The sequence below is a fragment of the Rhinolophus sinicus genome, chromosome 4, assembly GCF_057876585.1.
Source record: "Rhinolophus sinicus isolate RSI-liver-muscle chromosome 4, RSI-T2T, whole genome shotgun sequence".
Classification (NCBI taxonomy): domain Eukaryota; kingdom Metazoa; phylum Chordata; class Mammalia; order Chiroptera; family Rhinolophidae; genus Rhinolophus; species Rhinolophus sinicus.
In genome coordinates this window covers 4817226-4836952 of record NC_142504.1, presented here as the reverse complement: position 1 = coordinate 4836952, position 19727 = coordinate 4817226, and the positions used below count along the sequence as shown (strand labels likewise).

Below are 19727 nucleotides of genomic sequence, written 5' to 3'. Positions count from 1 at the left end.
CACCTTCTCGAATTTGTAGACTACTTGGCTAACAGGAAACCATTCCCGGGGCCTGTTTCTCTGATGAATATGGTCTTTTCATGCTTTTGAAGCAATCATGTGTGTTTTGGAGTCCTAGACTTGTAATTAGAGAGCGTTGAGGAGTAGATTTAATTAAAAGTGACGTTGGTGCCTTGCGACTGCAAGTTGGAGAACCTGGCACACAGAGCAGGACGAGGAGGAACACTCTGTTGTGTTGTCTCCTTCCTGATTCGTTCGGCCCCCAGCACCGTGAAGCTAATAGGCTCAGTGAGTCCTCGCTGTCCTCGGAACAGCAGTGCCATTTCAAGGTGTCGACGCTAGGAAAACTGGACCTGAGGCAGCAGGGATGGCACGTTTAGCATCCCAGACTGCCTGCTAACGTTGTCTGCTTTTCACTAAGCTCAGTCTTAACATTTAAAGTGCTTTGTGTAATCGCCGCTGTTTGGAATGGCCGCAGGTGGGTGCTTAGGGCCCCGATGTACTAGCTGGTTCACTGGGAAGAGAGCCGCAGAGGGAAAAGGGGTCAGAGTGTTACCCTGTAGGGAACTGCAGGCTCCATCGTGTGGCTGGCACTCGCCAGCACCCACATGGGAGCCGGGCCAGGGCAGCCCGTGAGCCGGAAGGATGCTGAGTGAGTGGTCGTCGGCTACACAAGGGAGCATAAAGGACTATGTTTTGAGAGAAGAAGGCAGATAATCTGTTAACCACATGTGTTAGCTGCTGGCGTTCCAAATTAGGATCCTGAAAAGTGAGAGCTAGAGCCCTGCGGTGTTGTCTTGCCAACAGAGAGTAACTTGATTTAGGAACTCGAAGTGGTCACACTCAAATCTTCTAAGGTTCTGTCTCAGGCTGAGGGGTGTGTGTATGTTTGTGTGTGTGTGTGTGTGTGTGTGTGTGTGTGTCCCCCGGACTTCTAGACAAGGGGCTCTATATATGTATAAAAACCTGTAGAGATTCTTGTCCGGTGACGTCCTCTTACACGGACACAAGATACCATATGGGCTTAGGTTTCAAAGCAGCAAATGCTTCCTTGTAAGTGTCACTCTGAAGCGGAAGCATGTTCTCCACTGAGCTCCTGCCAGATGACCCATTCACTGCATTTTTTCCCCTATACCTGTTTTCCTCTTTACTGCCAAGTTCATGGTTCCCGGAGCTGGATGTGCTGCAGGTACCCTTCAGCCCTGGCTCTGCCCCGGGCGGAGGCAGCTCTAGGTAGCACTGGGGGAGCCCCAGGGGGAGAAACACAGCCGGCATCATGGTGGCAAAGATGGGACAGCAGTGGAAGAAATGGCTGTGAGCTTGGGGACCGGGGTCTTGTTCCCCCTCAGCTGCTGTCACTGAGTTCCCACTCCTGCCCTCTGCTTCCTTCGGGGCCGCCCTCTGTGACTGGTTCCTGCCACATTCAATGTCAGCTCCCCTCCTACACCTCCTTAGCCTCTTTTGCTTTCTTAGCGTCTCTGCACTGTCCTGCCTCCCTTGGTCTTTTGCAGTTGGTTCATTGGCGTGAGCCAAATGGTTACGGAGTCTGACGCAGTCACAGCACAGCATCACCGCGATGGCTTTGCCCAGAGCAGCTCGTAAAAGCAGGGCCCGGGAAGAACAGGACAGTCAAGTGAGGACTGAGAAGGGGGCCTTTGGGTAACGTAAGACTCAGTATCGCTGAAGAGGCAGCGTCTGTGCAAAATGCCTGCCTGAAATACTGGCCCATCGATTCTTGGCTTGAGCACAGTGAGCGGGGCTGAGCGGAGGCATGACATCCGGAATGCCTTGTGTTCTGAGCTTATTTCAAGCCTGGGGCTAATAATACTTACCTTGTATATGGATGTCTTCAGTGTTAAAGGAGACATTTGCGAAGCACTTGCCCTGGTCTCTGGAATGTAGGAAGTGCCCATACCCTGTAACCTTTGTCCTTATTTGGATTAGGATTCTATTGCTACATAATAAATTACTACAAACTTAGCAGCGTAAAACAACATGCATTTGTTACCTTACAATTCCTGTTGGTCACACGTCTGTCCAAGATCTTGGATCAAATTTGCATGTCTCCCAACTCCTTTTCTTTTCAAAGAAGAAAATCAGCAGGAACCTAGGTCACAGTTATGTGATTGTTTAGTATTGAGAACTGGCCCGGCCCTCGCCGCACGCCACCCATTGCCACTTGGACTGGAATTGCTCCCGTGAGGGTTCTCTGTAAAAGCCAAAGTGCACAACCAAGGGCCTTGAGTTTTCACAGCCGTCGCTCTTCTCAGAACCACAAGGTGGGAATAGTTAGGGGAGGGCAGAAATACTGAAGGAGGCCGAGTTGACTCCTGGGGCCTGTGAGGGGTCCCGTCCTCGTCCTCAGGACGAGGTGGCTCTTCTGGGGGTGGAACAGCCCCTGGGTGTGTCCAGGGGGCCTGCGCTGGGCTGGGGCCCTAAGCCTCAGGCACGGGGTGTGGGCAGCAGGGTTGGCGAGAGCAAGGACAGTGCTTGTTGGTACTTCGTGTAAGGGTGACGGCCTTGGAACTTAAAGCAGCACCGTGAAGGGGTCCTGCCCTCCCCCCCACTTTGTTCCTGAGGAAACAGGATCACAGGTTGAGTAACTGGCCCAGCGTCCCACTGCTGGGGAGTGGCAAGACCGGGACTCAGCCTCCTAGACTGACTCCCTAACCTGTGTCTCCAGCCTCACAGGACTTGTCAGGGCAACGGGGTCCCCATCTCTTGCACATCACGGGGGATCGGGCACTGAGCAGGTGCCACAGCACGCTGACGCCGTTGTCATCAGGCGTCCTTCTGGTGGCAGAGCTGGCAGCTTCCATCCAGTCTTTGGTCATGGCGCCTCCAGAAGGAAACTGTTGTGACTTGGCCCACGGGGGTGTCTGATGAACATGGTGCTTGGAATCACATTGGCGGTGTGTCCATCTCCGCTCCTTCCATGTGGCCCCCAGGCCGACTGCAGTGTGCTTGGCTAGGTCTGCGGAAGGCCGCGGCACCCCTGTCCTTTGCACTGACACCTGCCTGGATCTCATGCCTGGGCCGGCCCTTCCTCTGACCCAGGACCCTGACCAGCTTGTGCCCTCTGTCCTGCAGATGCCGCCCCTACGAGGACTGCTGTGGCTCCAGATGCTGCGTGCGGGCTCTCTCCGTGCAGAGGCTGTGGTACTTCTGGTAGGTCACAACTCCTCCTGGTCTGCGGGCCCTTCCTCCCCCACCCAGGGGTTCTGCCCACAGCCAGCATCGTCACAGGCACACATACATCGCCTTCGCCTGGCGTCATGGTCTCGGGGACTGTCTGGTCAAGAAGACAGGTAACGTGGGGGTTGCCTTCACAGTTAGCAGTGCTGCTCACAGAGCCTGCAGAAAGCTCATCCCCATTTCCAGAGGCCCGGGGCTGGGGAAGGAGAGGAAACCTTTTGGAAGCTGGGCTGGACAGCAGCCTCATTCACTAGCAGCTCCTTTGCCAGTTTCTGAGGTGATGCCAAGAGACCAGTTGTCTTAAAGAATGAAAGAATCAGCAAATCTTATGATAAAATTGCAGCTCCTTCCACATCTTCCCCCTTCTCACTGCGTCAGCTGAATCCTGACTTTCAAGACAGATGGCCTGCATTCTGGTCCATCTTCCAGCTCTGCTGAGGGAAGTTGGAAGAACCGTGTGAAGTCTATAAAATTGTACCTTGAGAGGGAGCTAGGGAGTGACGCCAACAGAGCGCCCCAGAAGACGGGGTGCAGAGTCTCCATTAACAAGAGGATTCTCCTGTGCATTGCCATCTCAGAGGCTGCCCTTTTGGGGGGGCATGTCTGAGAACTTACGTGACTGTAGATAAGAGCTGTCACTGCAGAGGCCAGGGGTGGCACAGTGTGTGTGGGAAAGGATTTGCCTAAGGCCACAGAGCGCTTCTTGTAACCCCCCCCCCCACACACACACACACACACACACGGCAGTGGTACTGTCATCGAGGCAGACTCCACAAAGGGTTAAGACGTCACTTCAAGACTTCAGCCTCTTTCTGACTTTAAGATTCTGACATTAGTGACCTTTGAAGTCTTTAAGACCTTTACTGAGCCTGTTACAGAAACCACTTGAGTGTTTTGCAAGGCTTTGTCTTTCCCTCTTGACAGGTGTTCCCAACATTTGATTTAGGGACACCACCACAAAGTGGGGACTCCACATGTCACGTTTTCTTTAGTAGGAGAGCCTCCTTTCCTTAGCGCCATCAGCACCTCCTTGCTGGGGCATTGACCGCATGGGGGCTGGACTCCCCTGTCACATCGGGCTCTGGTCTGGCCTCCCATAGGGCTGGCTCGAGCACCCTCCCCTCAATGTCACGGCTTGTGGCGAGCCCTCCCGAACAGTGGCAGGCTGGTGCCGACTTCTCCCCACCTCGTAGTTGCTAGTGCCTAAGCCTCTATAATAGAAGGTGAATAATTTTCAGCCTCAGATTTTCCAAATATAAACACATCTGTGTACATTTCAGGGAGGAAGGGACTGGTACCAAAGCTGGGGAGAGGAGGACAGGAGATGGGGGCATTTCAGAGCTTCGTCTAGCTTCACTCATGCTGCTTCCACTCAGAATTTTCCCCCACGGGCCTTGTGGTGGGAGGGAGCAGTGTCCAGGACATGAATCCCGAAAGGGTTCGGAAATATGTCAGCTTGGTCTGAAGCAGCAGATGATTGACGATGGTGAGGTTGTGGGGATGCTCCTAAAAAAAAAAAATGAAGAAACCTGTCAAAGTCTAGGCATTATGTGATTAAAAAGGAAAAATAATGAGAGTGCAGAACTGTGAGGGCCTGGCAGCGAGGGCAGCTTGTTGGCCGTCCCCAGAAGCTGTACCTGAGTCGGCAGCCAGGTGCTTTTAAGCTGTTGGCCGGGGTCACTTGTCGGAGTCAAGGCGACTGGCACATGGTGAGTTTAGTGGGATCCCTACAGAGACGTCTTGTGAGTCCCATAGGATGCGGGCAAGTCTCACGAGGTCGGAATGCCAGATGCCAGAAGATTTGGTCGAATTATTAGAGTTGATGTTCTGACACTAGGTCCTAAACTGGGGGTACTGCTGACTCAGGTACAGCTTCCGGGCTCATTCCTGCCCCCTTGTCAGTTGCTCTCTTAAAATAAGTTCTTTTCAGATCACTGTTTCCGTGAGGACCGCATCTGGTGATGGTTGACACCTGACCCAGTCATCGGTCCCCTGCCACATAACTCTGTTCTGTCCTTGGTTTTTTTGCTCTCTCAGTCTAAGGTGTGAGGGGCAAGATCATTTTTCTTTGTCTGGGGGGGAAATGTTACATTTGACAGTGTCACTAATGTTTTGGCTTTTCTCCTGGAAGAGACCTGGATCTCAGGTGGCTGCTTTATTTTTCATTCAGGGAGGCTGGTCTGTTGGGAGTGAGCAGTCGTGTTATTTGAGAAAACAAATGCTTGTGTACATTCCAGCCTCTCTCTGCTCTGTATTTCCACTCATATCTTGACAGTTGGACCGGGTGTTGAATGTAACATGATCTCTGAGTGTGCCCGAGGGAGATTAGTTTTAAGAAATAGAGCTGTTCCCTTTGTGATCCCACTAGCTCACTGCTGAGATTGCCTTACTTGGCCAGGCCTCAGCACAGCCGGGATTCCATTAGCGTCCTGGGATGGCCCCCCTTTGCCCCGCCCACCTGCACCATCCCCTGCAGGCCTCTCGCCCACTCAGCTCTTCCTGCCGGAGCACCTGTGTTATCCTGACCACCCGGAATGCTCCTTTCCTGCCTCACCTTGTCTCGTTCTTTCCATCCTGCAGGTCTCTCAGCTCAGATGCTGCTTTGATCTTCCTCACTGTGACAGATCCCCTTGTTAAAACCGCTTGTTGCACTGAATTGTACACTGAAAAACAACAAAAGTGGCCAATTATGTGTCAGTTATTTTGCCACATACACACAAACCTATGGTTGCACCCTTGGTTTTCTCTCTTAGCACTTACTGCCAGAATTGTAAATAAATGATTTTGTAAATTTGTTGTTTGCTATCCCCCTTCGCTGTCAGAACTCAAGTTCAATGGTGGGGGAAGGACCTCGCCTGTCTTACTCCCTGTAACGCACAGTATGTGCTGGGAGCACAGCAGGTGCTTAAAAATCACTTGTTGACTGAACACTGAATTAGAAGACAGACCAGAAAACTGCAACTGCAGCCCTTTCCTCAGTCATTCCCCGCCTCGTGCCTCTGACCTTTCTTCCCGCTCAGTGTTCCGAGATTGTCCAGTAAATAGTCACTGGCTGACTGACAGACTTACACTGGCGTCATATTAATATTCTCAAAGCCGTTCTCATCTGCTCTTTCTTAAAACATTTTGTGTTTATGTGTGGATATGAGCCTGTGACCACGACGCAGTTGGCTGGGCTGTGTGTTTATGTTTCACAAGGCAATGTGTTGTCCACACAGAGGGGGGGTTTATTGTGTGAGGTTCTGGAAGGTTCCATGAGTCCATCATAATACCAGTTCAGAGGTGGGCAAGAGTTTCCCAGTTAATGTCTGTGCAGGACAGACAACTTGGCCATTCTCAGAATGACTCCCCTTGCTTCTGGACACACAAAGTGTAGTGCAGACGGTGAAGGCAAAAGTCATTCATTCATCCATCCATTCATCCTTCCATCCATCCATTCATACATCCATCCGTCATTCGCCAGTGATGCAATAGCCACTGGGAATCCTTAGATGAGTTGGACAAAGGTCCTGTCCTTAAAGCAGTGGGCTCCACTGTCCCTTAGACTTCAGGGGTTGTGGTAGGAAAATGCGTGACCAAACTTAGAACCTAGAGACTTTAAATCTGCAGCTTTTTCACTGATGGTGCGTGGTTTCTCTGTCGCTATAGTTTTTTTTATAATTAAGGTGCACTCTAGGAAGGGCACTATTTAAAGTTTCTTCATGGATGTTTATATAATAATGGAGAGAAAACTGCTAGGAAGGGTAACGCGCTTATTACCTTTGTTGCTTGCACATAAAGAAGGAAAAATGGGGGGCGCGGGGGGAATGGACAGGGAGGCAAAGGCCGGGCCAGCTGTAGTGCCCCAACAGGTTTCAGAAGGCCTTTCCCGTTTTGATTAAAATATTGAGCCGAGGTCACAAGCGTGGACAGGAAAGGAACGCCTCCTGGCCCTTTGGAGCGATAACGTTTTACACAGAAAGCTCGCTTAGCTCAGTGTGAGTGGCCGCCATCCAGTGCCATCCCAGGTCCGCAGGCCAAGTGTCGCCCCGGTGTCCTCCACGCAGAAACGTCCTCGGGGACGCAGCCCGGGGAGCTGCGGGCTCAGCGCCGCCCTCCGGTCCATCCGTGCGCCTGCGAGCGGGTGTCGTTCGCGGGCCCCCGGGTCCCCGGGCCCCGGCCGGCAGCCTCACCGCTGTGCTCTCGCGCAGGTTCCTCCTGATGGTCGGCGTCCTCTTCTGCTGCGGAGCCGGCTTCTTCATCCGCAGGCGCATGTACCCCCCGCCGCTGATCGAGGAGCCCGTGTTCAACGTGTCCTACACCAGGCAGCCCCCGAACCCCGCGCCAGGTCAGCCAACCCTCTGTCCCGTGGCTCCTGCCCTCCGTGTGGGCGCCCTCTCGTGCATTTGAAAAGGGCGCTGCCCGGGACACACTAGGAGAAAAAAATTTAGGCCATGTGTATTCATTTAAGTTCCAGTGGTCAGCCTCACCTGTGCTGGTAAAACATGCAGTGTCTGTTGGGGTGTATGTCTGTCATCTCACGTGCCACCTAGTTATCAGTGCATCTATGATGCATGGCCATGCAGCACACAGATGGATAGTGTATGTTCTCTTGTCTTTTTCCGTAGCAGTTATTTCAAGCATCAATTGCTGTGCAGAAACACTAAGAACCTGCCATTCTGAATACCTCTGCACTCGATACTAATTATGTTCCTGGATGGTAATGTGCTTAGATATTCTGTCACGGCTGATCATGTGTTTTGCTTTTCATTCATTCAACAAGTATTTGTTGTGCATTCACTATTATTCTGAGTACTTACAAATCGTGCTGCTTGTAGGCACTTTTGCACATGTTACCTTTGGTCTATTTAGGGAATATTACCCAGAGTGACGCCCCAGGGCCAAAAAGTGGTTTCTTCTTATAAAACACTGTTTTACCCATCTCAGACTCTCACCACTGTGCAGGGTGATTTCCAGCCCCTCTCAGGACACAGGCTAGTCCCCAATTTTTGACATTATATATGAGATGTTGTCCTTCCCTTTAAGGGAGCCTTCTGAGGAGGGAGGGGCCCTGGAAGGAGGGCTATTCAGGCTGCTCTTGAGAGTCCTGAGGGGTGAGGCTGGGCGGCGGACGTGACATGTGCCCTCTGTTCTGCGGCCCGTCGCAGTTCCTTGGGGTGTGTGGGGGGTTCTGTAGTCATTGCAGAGTTCTAGGAGCAGTTCCTGCCTTGGTTTCTACAAAGTTCCAGTTATGCTACACAGCGTGGGGCCTCTACTTAATCATTCTGGATTGTATCCTTAAAAATTTGCTACATGGGAAGAGAGCTGATGTTAAGTGTTCGTAGAATACTACTAATTCTAACACTAACACTACTACTAATAAAAGTTCAGAGGGCAGGAGGAGACATGGAGGTGATGGGTATGTTTATGGCATAAATTGTGGTGATGGCTTCACAGTGTATATTTATTTACAAACTCATCAAGTTGTGTACATTAAATATACTCAGCTTTTTGTATGTCAGTCATACCTCAAAACAGTGGTTTTCAAAAGAGGAAAGAAGTGGCGGATTGATTAGGAGAAGAATTTTCTGTCTTCTGTTCTCACAAGCACACGGTGATCTCAAGCTGCACAGAGAGCGGATGTGATCACGTGTCGATTTGTTCTTTCACAGTTTTCTTCCACTAGATACTCCCCAGGATTTTCTTTTTAAAAACAAAATTATTTTTTTGAAACGTTCCTCAAAGATCTGTACTTGTATTTTGTTCAGAGGTTGCTGTATCATAAACTTTCACTCAGGGTTAGTACCACTTTTTATACGTAAGCAGATTTTTATTCTTGAATATTTAGAAAGATTTGAATAGTTTCAAATTTGTGCTCTAGTGTACGGTGAAGGGTAAACTTTCAGTTGAAATGGGAGACCAAAACTACACTTCATCTGGATTAGTCCGCGTTTTCAGTGATTTTTGATTTCTTTTTTTTTTTCCCCAAGGACACAGTAGACGAGAGAAATGGGTTAAAGATGTGAATTTCTTCTTCCTGTCGTCACTACATGGATTTCTAGTTTAGGGAAAAGCAACCCGTGTCCCACATGGACACAGATGCAAGATGCCACGTGTCCATGTCCACAGTGCTGGTCGAGGGTCGGGTCTGTCACTTGTTCACAGGGTGGGGCGAATGTGGTGAGCAGTAGCTGGCCACGCAGCCCCCCTTAAACATCAGTGCCATCTGGGTATTTCCAAACCAGAACGCTGTGCGTCCGCGGAACTCCCTCCTGCCCCATCTCATCTCTTCTGCAGCACAGTGCACACCTCCTTCTAACTGGGACCCTCAGTTCCCTTATAAATAGGTCACTAGCTCCTACCAGGTCTCACTTCAGACTCTGATCTCACCCTGAGCAATGCTTGCTAAGAGTTTTCCCAGTCCCTGATCTCCAGCTCTTTGGTCTTTCAGTTGCCACTAGAAAGTTCTTTGAAAAATGAAAAGCAGCACAGGGGTCATGTTATTCTTCTGCTCAAGGGTCTCTGCCAGCTCACTTTGCTCCCAGCAGGTCCAGACTCCGTAACCACGGACCAGGGCCCTGCACAACGCCGTGTTTGCTCCTGAGGCGTCTGCAGCCCATGTCCTTGGCACATGTGCTTCAGCCCCTCGAAGAGCAGCCTTGCTTTATCACACGGGCTTCAGGCTAGTGGGGCCTCCCCATGCCACGCCGGGTCCTGTTAATGTCCTTTTGATCACGTTGCCGTCCTGTGAGTTTGTGTGTGTCCTCAGGTCGTCTGCACCCAGGGACCTGCTCTAGCTCGTTACCTCATCCCAGGTGCCCCACTGTGTCTGGGGGTGTTAGCCGTCTTACCTGTCGCTGGGTGAATGACTGGGGCAGCGGCCTCCATGGCCCCTGCAGCCTGGCTGTGCTCTGGTGTGATGGGCCGTCAGTTTTCCCTGCTGTGCTCACATCTGCTCGTCTGTCTTTCAGGAGCCCAGCAGCCCGGGCTGTCTTATTACACCGACCCTGGAGGACCGGGGATGAATCTTGCCGGGAACCCCACAGCGATGGCTTTCCAGGTCCAACCCAACTCACCCCTGGGAAGCGCGGCCTACCCACCCCCCCCTTCCTATTGCAACACGCCCCCACCCCCGTACGAACAGGTGGTGAAGGCCAAGTAGCGGGGTGCTGGCCAGAGCCTGCCTGAGCGACGTTGCAGAGGAGACAGGGAGGCTTCTTCAGTCCACCTTGCCTGCCCCCATCAACGTTCGCTTCTAGAATGATCTTATGAGCCACCAAGGGCACATTCCTATTGGATATCTTCAAAGCAAGTATGGCTCCCTTTCAAGTTTTCCGTGACGACCAATATTGGAATTCACCCTGTGTCCTTCTGTCTCTGATGTCATCTGTGCTCTGGCAGAGTGTGGACAGTCCCCACAGGCTGACACCTTAGGGTGGCATGCCCAGACCCTCAGGAGAGAGACCAAGAGAAGGCGGTGAGGAGGAGGCGAGGCAGGGCCAGTCTGTGTGGGGAGTGCAGGTGAGAGCACAGAGGGGCCAGGGGCGCCTCCCAGGAGAGCTTCCTCCCCCTCTGCCGGAATGAGGCCCCACAGGGTCAGCTGTTTGAGCCCTCGTCCTGTCCGTCTTCCTCTGGAGGAAGCTGCTAGAGAGACGTTTAGTGGAGAAGAAGCCTCTCAGCACTCTTCTGTCTCCGTCACTTCCGGAAGAGGAGAGAGACACCCCTCCTGCACAGCCAGGGCTGGGAGAGGCATGGATGGCTGTCTCCGCGAGATGAGTCTCCCCAAGCAGGCCGAGCTGGATATCTACAGTTCCCTGAAAATCACTAAGGAAAGTTATTTAAGTTCATGGGAAATTGCTTCCTGCTCCAAACTGGGACATTACATTTTATGAGCTCTTGGTCTGACTTGAGAAAAAAAAAAATGTCTCCCCCTTTTTAGTGCACTTATGGAAGCGCGTGCGGGGTCCTACCCTTTGAGGTCGGACTCGAGTGAGTGTCTCGGATCATGACCAGAAGTCTGACACGCTTCGCCGAGGCAGCTCGGGCTGGGAAGTCACATCAACCCCTTGGAGACAGGTGGCTCCGCAGGGCAGGCCAGGGCTGTGGTCTGTGTGAGCTCAGCCGGTGGGGGCTGGGCTCTGAAGAGGAGAAGTTTGCTACGAAAAAGACAAGACGCGAAATGCCAGGACTGCGGGTAGACCTCTTCCAGAAGACTGAATAGATTTCTGACAACTTAGTGACGACGAGAATGAAGAAATGGTGGAAAGGCAAACCCTGGCCAAGAAAGCATCTCAGCCTGGGATGCTGGGAGTTGTCCCGTCCTCGGGCTTGTGGACAGTGAGCAGGGAGGGCCTGTTCCTCTGTAGTTAGTAATGCCGATCGTGTAGTATTTAAACCCAGATGGAGATCTAGTGGGTCGTGAAAGCAGCGTAGATCCCTTTATGTGTAGTAGTGGGATGGCAGGAGTCGGGTCGGGGGTGGGAGGAAGAGGGAGCTTGTTTTTAAAACGAACTACTCAGAGCCCTTGAGAAGTTGTTCCTCATTGAACTTGAGCCCCAGGACATCTCACTGGAGTGGATACCGCATTTTCCTGCCCCCTGACCAGGAGTCTTGCTGTCTCTGCTGTCCTGGGATGTCTCTGTGGGGTAGCAGTGAGGAGTCAGGATGGGGCCCACGGGACCGCTCAGACATACCTCCCTCTAAGGACAGAGGCTCTGGGAACCTTCCAGGGGATTCCACTGGATATGCTTGAGCCAAACTAGTGCCCTCGGAACTAGTTTGTGAGCACAGATGCTGCTGCCCGTGTCTTTGACCACCCTCGTGTGACGTCTGAACCCTCTGACTGCGGGACCTCCCCTCATGGGGGTCCTTGATTGAAATGAGTTGACAAAGCACAATGTTTGCTGTTTACAACCAAGGACAACTTCATGGGTCCAAAAATTCCTCATCCTCCGGGTCATTTGTTTTGCATTTTTCACTCCAATTTCTCCCTTTAGTTTTTTTTTAAATAAAGAATCACACAAAGGGCTGCCTCTGGATTGGGTGCATCCATGCGTCCATGAAACCTGGCTGATCTTTCTGATAGCAAACGATCTCAAGAGACTGGACGTTTTAGGTGGCACCCAACAATTTTGCATTCCCACGTTTGTGTAAGATACATTTTGTTTTCCCTTGAACCTGGGTGAGAACCTGCTCCAGTGAACACTGACCTGTGTGTGGAAATTCCAGGCCAGTCTCCTCTCCTCTGTGCTGTCTGTGGAGTGGCCCGCCTCCCCAGTGAGTCCAGCTCCTGGCGTGTTGAAGTCCCGTAAAGTCAGTGGGTGGGAGTGAACTTGGAGCAGATCTGGGCACCTGTTTCCTCTGCAACACTTGGCTCATTACTCTTTTCTGTTCTCTTTTGATAGGGTCCTGTTTCCTATGTATGCAAAATAAAACTAAATTTGGGCATGTGCTTTGATTGTTTTGCTGGGGAGTGGTAAGTGGGGTAGAGGTGAAGTTTCTAACAAGGAAGCACCTATAGCGGGGTCATTACTTCAGCCAGGTGGGGGCGCAGTGGGTGGGAGATGTACCCCATCCTGGGAGAACCGGAAATGAGGTGCTGTAAAAGAATGTAAGGAACTTTTGGTTTACCAACGCATTGTAAACATCTCGCTAAAGAAAAACTAATCTGGAGGAGGTAGGAAGACAGAAGCATTAATCAGGTAAACTTACAGCTCACACTGACCAGTTAGTTATCCTGGGGGTCTGGATGCATTTTCCATAGGAAGGTGAGTCTTGCTTTTAAAATCCAGCTCTGCTTGGTCAGAAACAGTATTTGTTGCACAGATCTACTGAAGGCTATAGCTGCGACAGTTAGGCTGCGTTTTCTGTCAATCACTAATGGAGGTAACGTTTATAAGGAAGCATTTTATAATTTGTTGTCTTAAAACAGGATGGGAAATAAGCCAGAAAAGGGCATGCAGCTTGGTGAACTCAGAGGTAATTTGCCTTACCTGGACAGCCCACCTGGTCATCAGCTTCCCCCAGTAAAATGGAAGCAGGGTCATTTACAAGTCGAAGGTCATGACTTGAGCTGGCAAACTGAATGCTCACTTTTATCTGCCCCTGTCACGTTGACCTGAACTTCAGAAAACCCATAGTGGCTCTCAAAACAGAAGTGCAAGAAGAAAAATTTTGAGTAGTTTCTGAAATAGAAGAAACCAGATCTGAGAAGATGGAAGCTGAATGTGTGCAGAGAAGGTAAGAAGGCCCAGCAGGTATGGAGAGCAGGAGTGGCCGTGGGAAGGTGCCAGGGCAGTGAACTAACAGGCGTTCCCGAGAACATTCTAGACACCAGCTAGTCCAGAGCTGTCATGTTCTCCACCCCTGTGTCCCACGTAAGTGGAGCGGCTGTCTGCGGGAATTAATGAGGCTGAAGCCTGTTTTCTCACAGAGGGGCATTCTGCGTGGTAAGGTGCTGGGAGATGAGCAGTTGACATCGTTACTTAATTTTGAAACGTGAGCTAGGCATTGTTTGATGTATCCGTCAGTTAAAACACTCAGTGTGTGCTCCCCTGGCTTTTCCACAGCCCCCGATCTTGATCCAAGGCCATAGGGAGATCCTGTGCCGAGTGGAAACCCAAGGACCTGGGAGACATGACCCAGTCACCAGCTCCACGAGTCCCTCCGTTGGACATTTTCTCTGGCACCAGAGGAGGGAGCTCAGCTGACTTTTCTCCTGACTTGCACTACACTAGCCTTTCAACCCAAACGTCCACACATCTCTCAGCTAAAATGATTCTTAACAGTTTGAGTCCTCAACTTACAGTATTCTCTGAATGCCAAAGGTGAGAGCATAACATACATGTGAGTGCCATCCTTGTGGCATAGCTCTCCATTGTGGCATCGTGGAAAGACAGCTCTGAAGATGGGCAGCCTCGCTCACGTCTCTAGTCTGCTGATGGCTAGCTCTGTGTCTTCAGGCAAGTGATTTAAATTTTGATGACTCAAATGTGCTCAAGCAAGCCTCAGTTTCCTCAAATATCAAATTGGGATGCTATTACCTGTTGCTTATACCAGGTTTGTGCCAGGCACAGTGTGGACAGCCAACAAAACATTAAAAAGCCCGTGTTCTCCCTCATTCCACATCTCCCTGAGCAAGAGAAACTGAAGCACAGTGGGAGAGAAAGTGAGCTCCCACCCACCCAACCCTCTGCCCATCTGTGAGGAGACGAGAGCCACAGTATAAGGAGAGAGAATCTCTTAGACTGTGACGGGGTAAAGGTAGACACCGAGAGTGTCCCGTGCACCGCCCCCACCCAGCACGTCGCCGTACCATGCTCCTCATCTTGCAATGTTGGTATGTTTTACTCAGTGGCGGGAGTTAAGCCAAGCAGAGCTGGGAAGGAGAAACCACAGGCAACCATCTTTTCCACTCACCATCTAGGATGACATCTGTGAGAACAAGCCATCAACTAGACACAGTATTTTGTATGTTCGCATTACTTTGGATGTTTCTTTTTCTGTCTGTCCCCTGCCCTCGGCAACTTTTTCCTGTGATTCTTTGCCTTGGATTGGCTGTGCTGCAGTGTACAGGAAGCCGTCCTAAGAATGGTGTGGGGGGGGCAGGGATGATTATCAACACCCCTCCCCATCACCCACGAAGAAGGTGAAGGGCGTTAGAGTTGGGTCCTGTTGCATCTCCCTGCGAGGAGGTCCCACTTCCAACACCAGCCCTGAAGATCAGACTCGGCTTCTACAAGTGTAACGAGGGCAGGAGCGTCACCCGATCTCTCTCCCAACAGTAACAGGAATGGCGCCCAGTCCTGCTTTCATCTTCCTGACTGGACCCTGGAAATCACACCGTCCTGAGGTCCTGAAGCCCCCAGTCATTTGCCCACACCTGGTACTCCCTGTACAGAGACAGCAGATAGGTATCAGGTTTGAAAAGTGCCTGGGCACAGCCCTTGCAAATCATAACCATCCCTCACGTTTTTGGGGAAGAAAGGAATTTTGCATCTTTCAAGTTTACAAGGAGAAATGCATTCAATGTATGTTCCAGGCAAGCACTGTCCACTGAAAACATGTTAAATATGTTATGTTAGATTTTCATTAGCTTCATGAAAAAGTGGCATTTATTTTAATAGCACTTCATCCAATATATCAAAATATTATTTCAACGTGTAACAATATAAAACGTATTACACAGAAATGAGATATTCTCTTTTTCCATACTGTCTTCAAATCCCAGCCTGGGTTTTATGCCACCAGCAGTCTCCACGTGGAGCAGCCACAGCTCACGTGCAGTAACCGCCCCAACAGTGCCAGTAGTGCTGCTTTACTGGGCAGTGTGGGGTGAGAGCTACGTTCTGGCTGTTTCCATACAACCGGAGCCAGTGGGGTTGAAATCAGGTTAACTATTAAAAGGTCGAAGGTCAAATTCAAGCTCCTGTGACATAGTTTACACCTTCTCAGGAGACAACACAATTCTCTAAACATCTGGTAGCGCAGATTCCTGAATAGAGATCAGTCTTAAGGTCACGAGTCAATAGTCTTGGGAGTCAAGAGGGTGAGTTCTTCCTGGCGCTTGTCAGGCTGAGTGTGAGGGTTGCTTTCCTCCACTGCAGCTCGGCATTTCATTCCACTGTCCAGCTCGACGGTCCATCCTGAAATGGCGTCCAGGTGCTGCTAAGAAACACCCAAAGGAGACAGCAGGTCTCGGGGACCTCCAGCATGCTCCCAAGATCACACACACTCAGTCTGGTAGAGGACGCTAGATCACACACACTCAGCGCTGTCCCAAATGTCTCCCCAGCCACAAATCTCACTCCTTTGGTTCTCGTGAAGTTCTCCAAGGAAACTTAGATGTCCCTGAAGGAGCGAGCCGCTCTCAGCCACCCAGGGGCGGACAAGGCAGAGGTTCTGTACCTTCACGCCTGCCATTGTCAAGAACTTGCCAGCGTGACTCGGTGCACAAAGAAGTCGGAGGTACACATTGTAGAAATCGTGTCCTCTCATCAGTCCTCATCCCCCAAATCTGCTGACCACTTGAGTGTCCTGGAAGGAGACTTTCCTTTTGAAAGGGACAGAGGTGTACTCAAAGGTGTCAAGGACCTCCTCCACCTGCCATCTGTGACGGCCCTAGAATCAGGTACAGAATTGGGTGTGTGTGTGTGTGTGGGTAAGGTTTGGAGGGGCAGGAGGAGGGTGAGGGGCTCTCCTGAGGGTGCGTCTGTGGGTGGTGAGGGCTCTTGTCTCTTCAGGAGGCCAGGCTGGTGGTCTCTCTGGCTGCCACTTGCTCCCCCTTGCCATGAAGGGCCCCATGCCAGAAAGCTCTGTGTGGGAACTGTGCCTGCGAGGTCTGACAATTATGTTCGCAAACTCATCCTAGAGAAAGTGCTACATACCTCACTGCTGAATATCACTAGGGTCACCTTCAAAGTACTCCCTTTGGGAAGCTATGCACCGATGCCAGCACCTAGACCTCCCTTCAAAGTAATTTTGGAACTCTTTCTGGAATGGCCATCAGAGCTGTCGTTGTATTACCCTTGATGTCCTGAATGGCATCCAAATGTCTTCCTTTCAGTATTTCCTTTATCTTCGGGTAAAGACAGAAGTCATTGGGGGCCAGATCAGATGAGTAGGGAGGGTGTTCCAATAGAGTTATTTGTTTACTGGTTAAAAACTCCCTCACAGACAGTGCCGTGTGAGCTGGTGCATTGTCGTGATGCAAGAGCCATGAATTGTTGGCGAAAAGTTCAGGTCGTCTAACTTTTTCACAGCCTTTTCAGCACCTCCAAATAGTAAACTTGGTTAACTGTTTGTCTAGTTGGTACAAATTCATAATGAATAATCCCTCCGATATCAAAAAAGGTTAGCAACACTGTCACAACAAGTTCACGAACTTAATTGACAGGCCTCATATATGTTTATTGTTATTTTCATCCACTGAATTTTGGGATAATTTGTTACACAGCAATAGATTACTAATGCTACAAAGATGTTGGGGGAAGGCCATACCTTTGAATGAATGAATAAGTTCACTTATTATTTTATAAATTGTGTACTCACACTGAAATGATGTACTCTGGTCTAGAGCTTTAATGATGATTGAACACTTGTCCTGTACAATCAACTTAAACCAGAGATTACCACACTAAAATGGTGGTTTGGGAAAGCAGCATGGCCTTAAAGGGGCCTGAAAGACCCCACTTCATTCCATAGGGCACTGAGTCCTGAGCTTTTCATACCTCTTGGCTGTGCCTGAATGCACTGCTTTCTTCCAGTTACTTCCAAGACGCAGCTGTCCTCTGCCCTATCTTATCTTTTCTTGCCCAATAGTCCTACGTACGTGTCCCGTTTTCGCACTATCCTTCCATCGTTTCCTATGGTCCCAATCTCAATTAGATCCTAATTAGAGGTAATTTTAAAAAAATACGTAAGAACAGTCATTAGGATAATGAACTCTTAGGTAGCCATCCTTAAGCAACAACAATTATGAGTTCATGGTCAATCTTGTTTCATGTATCTATATTCTTTCTAGCCCTTCCCTGGATTAGTTTGAAGCAAATCCCAGAAACTTCATCAATAAGTATTTCAGCCTGTGGCATTATCACACTTAATGAAAACCAACAATAATTATTTAATTCTTTAAAGATCCAATCAGTATTTACATTTTTCCTGATTGTCTTGCAGTTTTTAAAAAGTAATCTGTATCAGGATCCAAATAAGGTCATGCCATGAAATTGATTTCTGTATCTCTTTGAATCTACAGGATTCCCCCTCCATCAGTTACTGAACTCTGGTTTGTGTATCTGACACTTCGAAAAGCCAAAATTTAAAACATCAGTTTGGAGTAAGGAAAGGTTTATTGATCGAGAAGGTGCCAATTGAGAAGGTGGGAGACTTAGCGATGCCTCAGCTCCATCTTGCTCACTAGACTAGGTAGGTTAAGTGTTCTTTAGGCTTTAGGGAGAACAGGCACGGGGAAGCGCTGGCGGGCACCTTTTAATTGGAGGACCTTGGAGCTTGGCCACGTATGGTAAGGAGATTCAGCACCGGGTCTTCCTGGACAGCGGCCCCTTCCTTCTGAAAGGGTTCAGGTGTTCAAGTTCAGGCTATGCCCTGTCCTTTGGTTCCCTGCTTGTGTAGGGGGTGGGGCAAGATATTGGTTCCAGGTGCAGCTGGAGGTCAAAGTTCTCCCCTCTACACAGGCTTCTGCTGCATGACTGTGGTTTTAATCTGTTGTGTCTGAAAAGCAGCTCAGCGTCTCAGTTAAACAGGACGGGGCCATTTTGTTCTAAGGTTCCATATCTATCTCTTTTTTATCTCTTTGCTTTTTTTTGTTGTTGTTAAAGACACCATGTCCTTTGTGTATGCCCACAGTCTGGAATTTGCTGATTGAATCTCTATGACATTTGTATTTCTTGTAAACTGGTAGATAGAGAATTCAGTGCATTTCCATCTGAAGGAACAATGTCTGCTTGTCTCCAGACAGCCAGTGGTCATTGCCTAGATCTACTGATGAATCGGGGCAAAGCAGCGCCATTACAGGCTGTGTTCTTCCAACATAGCACAGGTTGAAATACTGAGAAGCGTCTTGTTTGCAGAGGGTATAAAACAGGAATCTAACGCTCATGTGCATCTTTTGGCTACTGCCTTGCTGTCTGTGTTCACTAAACTTTAGACGCCGCACTGTCACTCTACCGCATTCTAATGGCTTATCTTCCTCCACCACCCTCACCCTTCAGCAAGAATGGAAATTAGTTCCCTTTTCATCCTTGACCTTGAAATGTCTGATGCTACTCGTGTGAATTTGGGTCTGATTGACTCTATGCCCAACAGCTCAGGGCTGTACGACCTTGGGCAGCTCTCCCCACCCTGAGTTGCCTCATAGGTCATGAAATGTGGCTGGAAACCTCCGCACAGGCGTTCGTAAGGACCAAATGACATCACTGAATGTGATATGCTCATCCAGTGCTTCACACCGTGCCCAGCTCAGCAAATGACAGATATTACCTTTATACCTTAGAAACGCCATGCACTCGAGGGATGAAGCCCATTAAATGTGTGAGAGCCTGGAATAAAGAGTGCGAGGAGGCACCATCACCATATTCCTTGAGTAGGCCACTGGGAACATGACTGATGACTCAGTGTGCTAATTTTAAATGAAATACCCCCTCCCTCTAGAAGAGCCGGCCATATGTCGGGAGTGCGTGTGTGCTGAAGCAGCAGCGTCTTAGTGGGAGGGGCAAGCAGATCCCCGAAGGAAGGCCTTGCTTGGTGTTGGAAAGTGGAACACACACAAAAAGGAAAGGAAATGATAAAAGCTGCTTTGCCTGGGGGGAGGGGACCGGCTACCGCGCTCTGAGGGTGTACAGCTGCAGGAGCAACTAGTTCCATTATTACGAACCTTTCTCCCGAGGAACATCTGATGTCAGTCACTTAATCCCTAATTTAAGAGCAGGGCTGACATTTACTCTGTGCTTGTTGGCACTGTGTTGAGTGCTTTGCTTGGATCATTTGATCTCATCCCCCCAACAACCCTGTAAGGCAGAATTGAAGGTGGCAAAGCC

At 50.0% G+C, this 19727-nt stretch overlaps 1 protein-coding gene across 1 annotated transcript in view; it reads left to right on the top strand.

Moving 5' to 3' along the window:
- Positions 1–12621, top strand: part of VOPP1 (VOPP1 WW domain binding protein) — a 47905-nt gene extending 35284 nt beyond the window's left edge. Inside the window, exons 3-5 of the mRNA XM_019726355.3 lie at positions 3091–3168; positions 7386–7522; positions 10146–12621. Coding sequence (XP_019581914.3) covers positions 3091–3168; positions 7386–7522; positions 10146–10336 — 406 coding nt within the window. The 3' untranslated portion in view covers positions 10337–12621. The remainder of the gene's footprint in view (positions 1–3090; positions 3169–7385; positions 7523–10145) is intronic.
- The last annotated feature ends 7106 nt before the right edge of the window (positions 12622–19727 follow it).